The sequence below is a fragment of the Kogia breviceps genome, chromosome 6 (genome assembly GCF_026419965.1).
Source record: "Kogia breviceps isolate mKogBre1 chromosome 6, mKogBre1 haplotype 1, whole genome shotgun sequence".
Lineage (NCBI taxonomy): Eukaryota > Metazoa > Chordata > Mammalia > Artiodactyla > Physeteridae > Kogia > Kogia breviceps.
This window is the reverse complement of record NC_081315.1, coordinates 19,578,098-19,591,255: the sequence shown is the minus strand read 5'-3', so window position 1 is coordinate 19,591,255 and position 13,158 is coordinate 19,578,098. Positions and strand designations below refer to the sequence as shown.

The 13,158-nt window shown below is 38.1% G+C and overlaps 1 protein-coding gene across 3 annotated transcripts in view; it reads right to left on the bottom strand.

Moving 5' to 3' along the window:
- BANK1 (B cell scaffold protein with ankyrin repeats 1) overlaps nucleotides 1-3,606 on the bottom strand; it is a 325,922-nt gene extending 322,316 nt beyond the window's left edge. For 2 of the 3 annotated variants that reach the window (XM_067036904.1, XM_067036903.1), the window contains exon 1: nucleotides 3,330-3,604. In XM_067036904.1, coding sequence (XP_066893005.1) covers nucleotides 3,330-3,399 — 70 coding nt within the window. In that variant the 5' untranslated portion in view covers nucleotides 3,400-3,604. Of the gene's footprint in view, nucleotides 1-3,329 lie in introns of all 3 variants that reach the window. The other variant, XM_059067310.2, reaches the window with a different exon arrangement.
- Between the last annotated feature and the right edge of the window lie 9,552 nt (nucleotides 3,607-13,158).

Genomic DNA, 13,158 nt, shown 5'->3' with positions numbered 1-13,158 from the left:
ATATTTGGCAGGAATGATATTCTTTACATTGGATTTTTTTTAACCCAACAGTAAATATTTTGGTAAAATAGATCTTCCACCTTCTTATAATTTGATGAAGTATCCCACAGTTTTATGTTTGATGCTTATTTTTTTCACATACATTTATTTTTTTTAATTGGGTCACAATTGGTACTCTGTGATATGGGGAAATAAAACACACTCTCATTTTGTCCTCTTAAATTCCCATTTTATTCTTTCCTATAACTGCCCTAGTTTAAACCCTTTTAATCCATCTATCCTTAGTTATTCTCATTGTGGATTCCTTTTTATTCTCCTCTCAGAACTATTAACCACACTATTTCCCCAAGACTATGACAATATCTTACTACAGGAAGTCACACTCCCAAATTTTTTTGGTGTGGGAGTTGGATGGCTTCATTCTTTTAAGTTTTTTCCCCAAGTCAGCATGAGGCAGTTTCTCAATAAGAACTCTATCTTTTACATGTAAATATGACACTATTGACCAATGACCAAGGAAGTAAAACTAACACATATCAAGCAATTACTCTTTGCTATGGCACCCTGAAAAGCACGTCACATGCATTTTCTCCTTTAATCCTCAAAAACATTCTTTCAAATAAATGTTGCTTTGTACCCACTTTTGCTTTTTTAATGGACCCATTGGGATAATGACAGATTTATTTATTTATCCAAGATCACAAAGTAGATATGCGATGAAGCTGGACTGGATTTGAAGCAGTCTGAGCCCAGAGGCCATCATAAGTAGGACATGATCACCTAAAGCACAGTGTTCAGATACGTGTGGCAAAAAAAGGTCCCTCTGCTACCCCAAGTATGATGCCCGATATGCTGTTGTGTACGCCTGAAATCCTAGGCAAGTAAATATTACAGAATTATCCCATATTAAAGTAAAAAGGCCCTGAGAGAGCTACCTCTCTTTAAAATCTCAGCATAAGTAAGCTTATCAGAACCTTTCTCACTGGTCTGAAGAAAGCAAGTTTTACCAGCCACTAGAGTTAAATAAGGGTACTTCCCTGGTAGGAGAAATCTAGGTTGTTGGCTATGTTGGAAGACCATAGTCAGAGTAAAAAGCTTCAAGTCTTCAAGAACTTTAGGACACAAAGGAAATACTTAGACAAACCATGTTTCTCACAAGCAAAGATGCACTCTATCAGACCACAGTTTTCAGAATGTTACACGTTCAACATTTAGAAAGTTAACATATTAAGATGTGAGACAGGACAGATGCTTTCTGCTTTTCACCTAACAACTGATCTCTCTCTTCATCAGAGGCATCAAATAATATTAATAACAAATACAAAAACTACGGGGTAGGGAGTAATCTGAGCTTTAATAAATAGTCCTTATTGAAGGTAGCAGTTTAAATTTAAACAATCATTAGTTTTGGAATAAAACAAAGAAGGAATTTCTCTTTCGGACATTAGTGGACAGTATCTAGTTAAACGTAAGCCAGGAAATAAAGTCTAAATGGAATTTTCACCACTGTGCATCATTTTCACACTGTCTTAGTTCTGGGTATCGTATCTTTTCTGCTTCCATTAAAGGACAAGTTGGACACTCATAGATTTCTCTGATGGCAGTAAACACAAGATACTGTCATTACAAATACACAATACACCTAATGCTAGAAATATAATCTTCATAGGCATGAAACTGTATTTACCACTTTGAACTGTGTTTGCCCATTTTACACTCATATCACTACAAAAGTCTTGGGGGTGGGTAGGTAAAGATTGTTGGTGAAATGATGAACGGGATCTTCAAATAGTTATTGGTTATGAGACTGTGGGCAAACCACTCCCTGAGTCTCAGCTTTCTCATGTCTAAAATGAGGCAGTTGGACTAACGGACTCTTAATGTGTCACATTAAGGCAAAGTCTACGATGCTGTGGAGACACTTGCCCAAAGCAGAGACAGAGGTCACACGGAAAGGTATCCATTTTTTAAAAAAGGATTAATCAGAGATAGTTCTTTTAGAATACTCTTCATATCTAGGAATGGCATGGGTTAATAACAAAAAGATAGCTCAGTATAAGAAAAGTGTCATTACCTGAGCCAGATGAGGAGACAAATGAAGCAAGTAATAAATACCGTATTGGAAGGACCAAAGGAGATGGGGGGCTATGCATGGGAGGAACAGGAATACTCAGGATGAGACAAAAGTTGGTTCACCTCACCCAGCATTATTCACAATAGCAAATACCTCAAAGTATTACTTGAGTATTAAGTGAAATAATAGTCATGTTCTGGCTAAAGTGCTCAATCAAGAAGTTTGAAACAAATTGTAGCTGATTCTATTTCACTAAATTGTTCAATTGAAATTACAAAAGACCTAACCTGCTCAAGGTTCAAAACACATGGCTGGTTTATTTACTGAAGCAAGCACAGATGCAGTCCATCAGACCACAGTTTTCAGAATAATGTTTAACATTTAGAAAGTTAACATATTAAGATATAATTCCTTTCTTGTCATTTCCATTGCCACAAATACCCCCATTTTAACTGAAAAGCAGTCTTTTAAAATTTATATATGAAAAAAAATACTTGCCAAGAGAAACAGCTAAAGCCTTAATTTCATTACTTAACAAAATGCTAATAAGCTGTGAGAAACTCCATTCAGCAAATTAATAGAATTTCACTCAGATTTTCTTATCGCATATCTCAGTGTGAACATCTCCAGGAATCTTAATATCCAAGTGAAGCCTTTTCTTTTTAATTTTCAAAACCGAACACTTTTTATAATCATTATACAGTTCACAAATGCATTTGACATACTTCAAAAAGGAATGAAAACAAGTGCCTTAACTTCTGTTTGACCCGTAAATGCATTTATGTATTCAACCGAACGGACTGCTTTTCCTTTCAACAAGTTAAGAAAATCTGTGTTTCGAGGAGTTTTTACAGAAAGTAACCTGTCTGATTAGCAGGTCACAGGCCAAATTTACCGGACTGGATTTTGGGAGGCTCGTTAGGTAAACGGGGGATGCTACCAAAGAGAACTTTTGCCATGTTGACAGAAGTTTTAGGCTGATGCATAACTTTAAAACACGTTCCAAGCTGATTTTAGAAACTAGATGAGCCTGTCCCGGGTGCTCTGGAAAGTTCCAGCTACTCAGAAGCTGCGGCACCGGCGGTGGCACGCCGCCCAGACTCAAGGAGCGCTCCCACCGCGTCACGTCCCGATTCACCCGGCAAGGAGCCCGCGACAGAAGCCGGCTGCGCGGCGGAGCGGCAGCCGCACAGTCTCCGCGGGACCCCGGGGCGGGCTGGCCTCCCTCCGGCCGCCCGGCCGCGCGCACACCCACCTCGGGGCGCTGGGCCGCCTGCGGGCCATTCCCGACTCCCGCCCGCCCGGCCCGGCGCTGCTGGCAGCATCGCGGCCGCGGAAGCCCGGGCGCCTGGACAGGTGCCCGCCGAGCCCGGCTTCTCCCGGTCTGACGTTCTCCGCGAGCTGGTCTCCGGGCCCCCGACCGTCCTCAGCCCGCTTCCCACCGCGGCGGCTGCGGCCGAGGTCTCGGAAACGCAGCCCCGGGGCGCGGGCCTCAGGGCGAGGGCTCGCCACGCTGGGCGCCCCGCGGAAGTGAAACTGCTCAAGGGCTTCCTCGGGCCTCCTTTTCAGGCCGCTTTGGTTTCTCCTAACACTCTGTGGTCCTGTTCCCGCCTCACCTTTTCACTCAGGACGTTTTTAGAGCTAGGTTACCTGTTCCTGTAGCCCTTCTTGTCCCATTCAAGGGCTTCCACGATGCTGCCACTTCCAGGAACAGGAATACCAGAAGTAGACACTTGCTGGAAAAAGGGACTAAGAGATACAGACATACAGATATGGATGTATCAGTTAAGGTATAAAGATGTAGATGTAGATACATAGTTAGTTCTTTTTATTTTGTTTAGAGGGTTTTTTCGGTCGGTTTACTGTTTGTTTCTGATATTGCATTTTGCCCAGAAATTTTAAGCTAGAGCCATAAATTATAAAATGATTTTTAAATCCTGTGTAAAACTTATTTCCTACTCCTGATCCAAGTCGGAACCGGGTCTAGTAAAAAGAAAATAAGTTATGGATCTAAATAGGTCCTTTGTTTGTTTGTTTGCTTGTTTGCTTTAAAGACTGTGAAATACTCAAGAGTTTCCCCCAGAGCCTTAAAACAAATGTCCCTTCTTCTCTCAAGGATCTGTAAACTAGTAATTTACGTTCTGAAGTTAAAAATATTTTGAAGATCAATTTGAAGTTTTGGTAATCGTTCACGCCTAAATGTCCCTCTCCCTCTTTTTAGAAAAGAAACCTAGGAGGGAGGTTTGTGTAGCAATTATTTATCTCACAAAGTCATTTTTAGAAAATCAACTATCAAAGTATCAAAATGTTAAATTTTTTTTCACATAACTGAACTTTTTTACATTTTATACCATAATGAAGTAAACTTGGAGAAATGTCAGCAAATTTTGAAAACTATTATAGGTATCTTTATCCGCTTTCCAATTGTTCCTTTAACCTCATGATTAACTTTAAGTTGATTTCCTGTATTTGAAATAATGGAGCAAAAGATATTATCTAATTTATGAAATAATACCATATTGACAAGTTTTCTGTCTTCTACAAATGCCTGTTTACCAACAGACCACAGTACAATAAGGTAAAGACAGAGGGTTTGGATTGCAGGGTGCATATAAACTTTTGGTCAGTGGTTCCAGGAATTCAGTTCTCAGGAAAGCATGTCTTCTTAAACCAATCCACTGGGGAGACAATGCCCTACGTGATGTAGCTTCTTCACAAAAGATACGTTGACAAAGATTTCGAGGAGAAAGCGATATACACATTCCAGCTCCTGCTCCCATTAAGTGTCCACATCTTCAAAGACACCCCAGTTTGTTCTACGGAAATACACAATGCTCATTCCCTCCCTGCACACAAAGATTTGCAAAGAAGGATAGTCTTTAGATAGCAATCTGTTATCTGTCACATGTCTGAAGAACCCCGGACTGGAAGTCAGAAGGCTGCGGATGCCATTTTGACTCTTCACCTCACTATCTGGGCAGCCGGGGCAATTCTCAATATTTCTGAGCCTTGCATAATCTCAGCTAAATGAGGAAATTGGAATAATTATATTCGAGTCTCTGCCAGCTATACAATTTTATGACACTGTCTCCTCTAATACACATAGAAGACTTACAGTACATAGGATAATTAAGTGCGTTTTCAGATGCTCACTTCCACAATTTATATCCATATGATCCTGGTAAATGGAAAAATGAAAACAAAAATGTGTTTAAAATTATGGGCTGTTTTTTAAAACTACTTCATCGGTTAAGACTTTGTGCTAGAAAATCTTTAAAAATCTTCTACTAAAGTTCAAAAATTATTCTAGGTTTGTTTTTGTTTCAGGTATGGAATGAGAACATAGCTCTTGTTCAAAAGTTATGAGGTAACAGCTTAGCCCCTTTACCTACTCATTCACTCTTGTTTTATTAATGTTGCTGTTAACAGCTACTCTGTTTTGTTTTAAGTATTCTATGTGCCAAGCACTATGTAAGCATTTCACAGGGTTCATGTCATTTGGTTCTCAAAACAATGTGGCTTTAACTATATTTTACAAATGAGGAATCTGGGTTTTAAAAGTTTTAAGTGACAGAGCTGGAATTCAATCCCAGATCTGACCCTATAGCCTTCCCTTTTAGTAAGAAGACTTCTCTTCCTTTTAAGGTCATATAAAGTTATTGCTAAAAATTACATGGACATCATAGGCAAGGTTATACATATACATATCAAAAAATTGCTTTTGTTTTCCTACTCACTTTCCTACAGAGCAAAAATCTCATAGAAATGAGCATCTATCTGCTTAAAAATAGGCATGAACCATACTCATAATTCATTACAATATTGGCACTGTTGGTTGAGACTGTGAAGACATTGTTTTCACAAAGAAAAGAAAATGTGTGGAGATTACACACACAGAGGCCGTGACCTAAGTCTTACATGTATTCTAACTTTGCCTATGCATTTATGAAAAGATATTTTAGAAATGTTTTCACTCATTTTGGTCTTGTTTCTTAGTGTCAAACACAACTTTAGTCACAGTTGACTTTATTTTCCCCCTACTTTCTCCTCTAAGGAAATAATACTTTCTGAAATGCTGGGTTATCTCTTGGTTCACACTTGTTCTTAGGGAAGAGGCACTTAGTAATTCTCACACTGAGATGCTTTTTCAGGCAGAATGCTACCAGCAGCGTGTAATCGCAGGTTTCTGATTTTTCCTCTGTTACACAATGACAAAAAATGCTAGCCACAGTTGGTTGCTCGTTTCTCAATATATCAAACTCTTGGATCCATTGATTTTCTTCCCTTGCATTCTTTTTCTCTAGCAGCATATTGACAGCCTCAGTATTATTACTCTACTCAGTAGAAATTATAAGGGTCTCACATTGACGCTATGTTCCAATAACTGGATGTCTGAGGCTGTTTTGGCTGTTGCCCTGTTGCAATTGCCATGGCTGATTTCTTGTGCCCTTGCAGACTGGATGCTTTTGCTAATTCTGCTGGTTTCATGTGTACTTTTAGATTCTGGATCCCTTTAAAGAACAAAACAGGTTCTTTCCTAATGCAGCAAACTATTGTAAAAGTCAAAGAGTGAAAGAGTACTTTGCTTCTTCATGGCTATTTATTATTGGAGAATTTTCCTCTTGAAGGACATGTCCAGATCTTTAGACACTGAATTATATTATTCTTATAGAGTTTTATTAGACATCTTATTTTCTAGTTCAAAACTAGACCAAATACTAAGAAGGTACGAAGAAATTTTTTAGCAATAATACTTCCTTTGTTGTTGTTACTCGGAGGCTTTCTTCATTTTCTCATCCCTCCTCACATTTAACCGACTTCTTTCATACTAATCCAACTGTGTGATGGGCCCCCTAAAGATGTCCACATATTAATCCCCAGAACCTGTGTATTTATTACCTTACATTCCATGGAAAGTGGAATTAAGTTAAGGATATTGAGATGGGAAGAGTAGCCTGGCTTACCCAGGTGAGCCATTGTAATTACAAGAGCACTTATAAGATGGAGGCAGGAAAGTCAGAGAAGAGACAGGATGAGGAAGCAGAGACTGGAGTAATGTGCTTTGATAATGTGAGGAAGGGGCCACAAGCCAAGGAATGTAGGTCTCCTCTAGAAGCTGGAAAAGACAAGGAAATAGATTCCCCTACAGAGCCTCCAAAAGGAACCAGCTCTGCTGACGCCTGTCTTTTAGCCCAGTGAGACTGATTTTGAACTTCTGACCTCCCAAACTGTAGGATAATAAATTAGTGTTGTTTTAAGCTACTAAGTTTGTGGTAATTTGTTAGAGTAGCAACAGAAAGCTGACACCAACCTACAACGATAAATTGAGTGTTTGGAGACATTCATTAATAAGGAAAAAAGTTTACATCCTTCTAAATGAACATATATGAAAGAATATACAATTCCCTTTAGCATTAATTTGCTAAGTCCCTATGGAGTAATATTTCACTGTTAATTGGTGGATATGGTAATTCTTTGATATGCCTTCCTGCAGGGCTGTTTGCAACCTGTACTTGTTTCTTTTCTTGGTTGAGTAGACGTGCTGGATCTTCACTTTTCTGTTCAATTGAGGATGACTTGTGGAACTAACCAAGTTGTTTTCTGCTTATACCATAGCTGATACCACCACACCCACTGCTGCCCATCCTCACCCCTGCCTGTGCTAACAAGTGAAAGTGAGTTTGCTGGAACAGAGCTTGAATACTATATCTGAGTTCTAAGAAACAATACTATAAAATATTTAAATGTAAAAAAATCTAAAATTCTCTATTTCTCTTTTTGCTTGTTTCGGCTTTCTTTGAGAACTCTGATAATTTGCTTCTGTGTTTAGCCTATAGTTATTGATTAGATAAGGTTTTCAGTCCCACTCCGTACCCTACTTACAATGTTTTCCTTAGCACCTAACTCACCACAGGTCTCTCAATAGCTGAACCTGTTAGCTTCAATCTACAGGATTGATAAAAGGAGACATTGCTCTTCACATTTTCATTATTCACTTATTTATTCATTTATTAAGTCATTCAAAGAGATTTTTGTAAGTGCTTACCATATCCAGTATACAGTGCTGGACACTGGACATACAGTGATGAAAAGATACAGCCCTTGCTTCCAAAAAGTCTGCCTTCTAGATATTGTGCTTCAGTTTTTGTGGAGAGTTGTATCAGATAAAGTAATACTAAGTGGTCCTATAGTAATTGAAAAATACCTTTGGACAATTGGATGGGTCAAGGATATTCTTGTAAGTAATGTGATTATTGGGGCAGTTTCCGTTATAAATAAATCATAGTAAAGAAACATTGAATTTGGGAGTTTGGAACTAGAAGACAACAACAGGAAGTGGTTTGGAAGCAAATTTCAACAGGAAGAGAAGCAAAGATAATGTTTCAGCTAATGGTGTAACTAGCTATTAGTGGGCTTCGGTTAGGGTAGGTTCTAAGAATTGTGCCCGTTGACACCATCCAAAAATTAGAAGAGCATATAGAAGGTATTTCCCACATCTACCACAAAATTTCAAAGGGCAGTGAATAGCCTGTTAACAGTTTAGAAGAGAAGATAATGCAGACATTTATCTGAGAGAAGTGAAGTAAGTTTCCTGCTAAAGTCCCTATCATCTTGGTTATGATGTGAAAAGCAAGTCATTGCAATCAATGTCTGAAACACTCATTCAGAGAAGAAAAAGCAGTTAACATAACCGACTCTACAAAGAGCTAAAAAGGGATACCAGAACAGAAAATGGCATTTTATGGTGAGAATTCTCACCAAAAAATTGAGTTTTCATTTTCCAAAAGCAAATAACAGAAATGTTGGTGCCATGAAACCAATACCAAGAGAATTGTAGATCTTCTGAGAGTTCATTTTGCTCCTTTCCTGTGGCTAGTGCATCCCCCACCCCCCGAGAGACCAGCTGTGTGGTCCCAATTCGTCTTTTTAAGAGGACAGCCATGGAGGACTTCTGCCCTCATGAATCATCTGAGATTTCAGGACAGAGGGCTCTCAATGTCAAAGGCTCTACATTCTCTTGCTAGACCTCAAGTAGAGTTCATGGATCCCAAGCCTTTGAGAATAGCTATGGGAAATCTCAGGCCATCCTTATTGGGATCAATGAAAAATATTTCTTCATTAAGATCTCCTGGAATCAAAAACATCATGTATGCTTTTGAAGGAAAGAGAAGACATTATTAAGGGGTGATTTCTTTGTGACTCTAGGTCAAATATACATAGGAGAGGGATGTTGAAACTATATTGAGAGAAGATAGATAAGAGTTTAAGTCACGGATATAGCTACCTCTCTGGAGGTTGCTTGAATAGCCACAGAAACAGAGGAAGTTAGGAGTATGATAAATTTGTCTAATGGCTAGAGATGTGAATGGGAGAGCACTTTGAAAAATTTTGCTGAGGGATCTAAGAAATATATTTAGTCTTGTGCCACTGCAAATATTTTGCATAAGTTTTCTTACATTTGTTTCCTACTGAAAAAAAAAATCTGCCTTTTATTTTGGAAATTACTGAAAGTAATATTGCAAGTAACTCAAATAGAAGAAAATAAATTTAAAAATTTAAGATTAAAAATAAAAGTTATTTTTCACTCTATAAATACGTACTGAGCATCTTCTATGTGTATAATATTCTAATAATGATATATAAATGATGGACATTTCATATGCTAAAGTATTTAATTCATAAAATTATCCTAATAGTATAATAAATAAGTTAACAAAAATTCAACTTAAAAATAAAAGAATTTTGTTTTATAGGCACAATGAATACTTGTCATGAAATAGAACTAAGGAATTTGAAAAAAAAAGTGAATATTCAAAACAATTATAATGGATTATTATCCAGTCAGTCAGCAACTATATATTGAGTACCTACTATGTGTCATAATTTCTATTCTTAGAGTGTGTTCCATAAGACAAATAATAGAAATTGTAATAAAGTATAGAGTATTAAAACATTATAATAGAGAAAATATAATATTATTATAGAGCAGGCACTGGGTTATTTGGGATATTTAGAAGATTAGGGCATGCATAGGAAAGTTAGCTTAGCCCTATAGTGAGGAAAACTCTCCCTGAGGATCAATTATCCCCATGCCTGACCAATTTAAAGTAATTAAAACATAATTTCAAAGGTAAGCTCAATTCAGGAAAAGGCAAGTGCTCCTTGGTGCACTGAAACTATTTTCACAAGTGAATTCCAGCCTACACCAAAACAAACAAAAAATTATAACAGATCAGTAAAGCTACTGTACCACAGAGTTAAATATGTCACTTTTTTTCTAAATCTACTGTAACTTAATACCTTTAGCAAGTGGTAATTTTTTTTCAGTCTTCTCTTGAAACTCTGAACGAAGTGGACAGGTACCAACATTGTTGATAGTTTCCCCTTTTATACCTTTCGTACTTTGTAAAATGGGATCTGATTTCAGTGACTGACTGGTAGAATGCAATTTATCTTGCCATCAACTTCTTTTTTCATCAAAAATACTGCCTTAAAGAAGAAAGAGTGAAGCTACATATGAGGTAGGCGTGTTATTTTTTTCACCTTTTGCAGAAGAACATATTACACAAGGGTACGGAGGTTCCCTCCCACACAAGAAAACCAGAGAATGGTCAAGTAGGAGTCTCTTAGGATGCTTTCTATTCCCTGGAGGAGGCCTAGCTACCTACTTCCTATTCAGACACAGGGGGAGAAGAGATCCACTGTCTGATATGTGTCCCAGTGAACTAGAAATCACAATACAGATCAGTTGAAGACTTGTGGCCACTTTGTGACTCTGAAATAGGCTCATTAGTGAACTCACCTACGGTACAGATAAACCCTGATTTAACCATTACATCTGTTTGTCAGAAACTAAAGGGGATCCCCTCCTTGGGTTTACGAGTGGATTCACCTATAAACCTGATTATATGATCTGATAGAATGGACTACACCTTCCTGTGACTTCCTGTCCCCTGTGTTTATTCTCATTTTTACCATAACAACACTTAAACAGTTTATTCTTACTGATTTTAACATAGCCTTCCTATAATAAAATGTAAGCCCCTCAAAGGATCTTATTCATTTTTCTATCCCTAGGACTATCATAGTTCTAAGCATAGAATAGGTGACTGATAATGTAAAAATTAATGTGTTTGCTGAATTAATTACTGTGAGAACTATTAGAAACACAAAGTTGAACAAGAAGCGTCCCAGGTCTCAAGGAGCTTACAGACTAATGAAGAAGGCAGATGTGTAAACTAATGATAATTTAACTCACATAGAAGTAAACCCTAAATAAAGGTGCAAACAAATTGTTTAAGCCTGAAATGGAAGAGGTGATTAAATATCATTAGGGAGACTTCTGAGCAAAGTAAGTTTTGGAGTTTGGCACAGTAAGATTGGGGTTTATTTCCACAGGCAGCTTATTTCCACCAAGAGATGAGAGAGGTACAAGGAGGGAGCAGCTGTGAGTTATTTCTAAACTTTGGACTTTTATTATTTAAACAGCTTCACCGCTGGTAGCACGGTTTAAGGTTTTATCAGAAGTCATGTATTAGCCTGAACTCTTTTGTATGCACATGATAGAATCCCAGCCCAAATCAAGTTATGTAAAATGGGACATTTTAACAGATCATGTGACCAAACTATGGGAAGAGGAGTGGTGTACCTGGGCCTTGCAGAAAACTGAAATAAGGGACTGTTCTCTCTCCCTCTACTTCTTTTCTCTTATTCTAGAATAGCTGCCTCAAAATGTTGAAAACCTGCCCAGCTGAGGCAAAATGAGTAGGATTGAGAGTTGCTCTCTGGTATCAAGTTTAGAAAATCATGAGGCACAAATGTTCACAGCAGCATTATCCATAAGAGTCAAAAAGTAGAAACAATCCAAATGTCCATCAACTGATGAATGGATTAGAAAAATGTGGTATATCATACAATGGAATATTACCCTGCAATATAAAGAATGAACTACTGATACATACTACAACAGGGAATCATTATGTGAAGTTAAAGAAGCCACTCGCCAAAGACCACATGCTGTTATCATTCTGTTTAGACGGAATGTCCAGAATAGGCAAGTCCTTAGGGACAAAAAGTAGATTAGTGATTGCCAAGGGGTTGGGGTTAGGGGCAGATGGAAAGTGAATGCTGAGTCCAGGGTTTTTTTTCAGGGTGATGTAAATTATTCTAAAATTAGATATTGGAAGTGATTGTGGGACTCTATGAATATACTAATAATGACTGGATTATACTCCTTAAAAGGGTGAATTTTATGGTATGTGAATTATATCTCAATAAAACTGTTATAAAAAATTCATAATGAAGGACTTTTATTTAATTAAATTAATTCAAGACCTAAATTAATTCCAGAGCTAATCTTTGCAGTTAGGGAGGGAGGTGTGGAGCATGCTGATTCATCTTCCTGAGGTCAGTTGCTTGTCTTTGAGACCATCAACAATAGTTGGAGGAGGAGTTAGGATATGTTAAAAGAGGGTCACACAAATTCAGAGCACATGGTTGGATTAAAGAAAACAACTTCCCAGGAAAAGGTAGACATTATTCCCAGAAGGAGGAAAGAAGGGATGTGGACATTAAAAAATAAATGTCTACTATAAAAGAACAGCTTGAAAACCTAGTGACTGTAGCAGTTGGCCCAGTTACTGCAAGCTGTGGCATACACTTCTTAATTCTATGGCACTCACCTCTCAACCTCTGGGAGTATGGGCTAAGGACAACTCACAACTGTGTTCTCTCCAGGAACTGCCCTTGGCGAAAAGAAGTTGCCTTGCTTAAGGTTACTCATCTTGCCTACAAGACAACCTGTATCCAGGAGTACAATAGCTCCAGTGGAAGTTCAATATGGAAGTGGAAGGGCTTGACTCCTTACCCAAGTGGGAAAACTTTGAAGGGTCATCTAGCATGAGAAGTCCCCAAAGTATGGCCTGAGGTCTCTGTTGCAACTGCTTCTTTGTTCAGCTTCTTCCTTTGCCCAGTCGTACTTCCCTTACCACTTGCATGTATTGTTCCTAAGACTATTTCTCAACAAACCTCCTGCATGTAAATATCAGAATGTATTCCGCAGAGAACCTGTGACAGTTGGTACC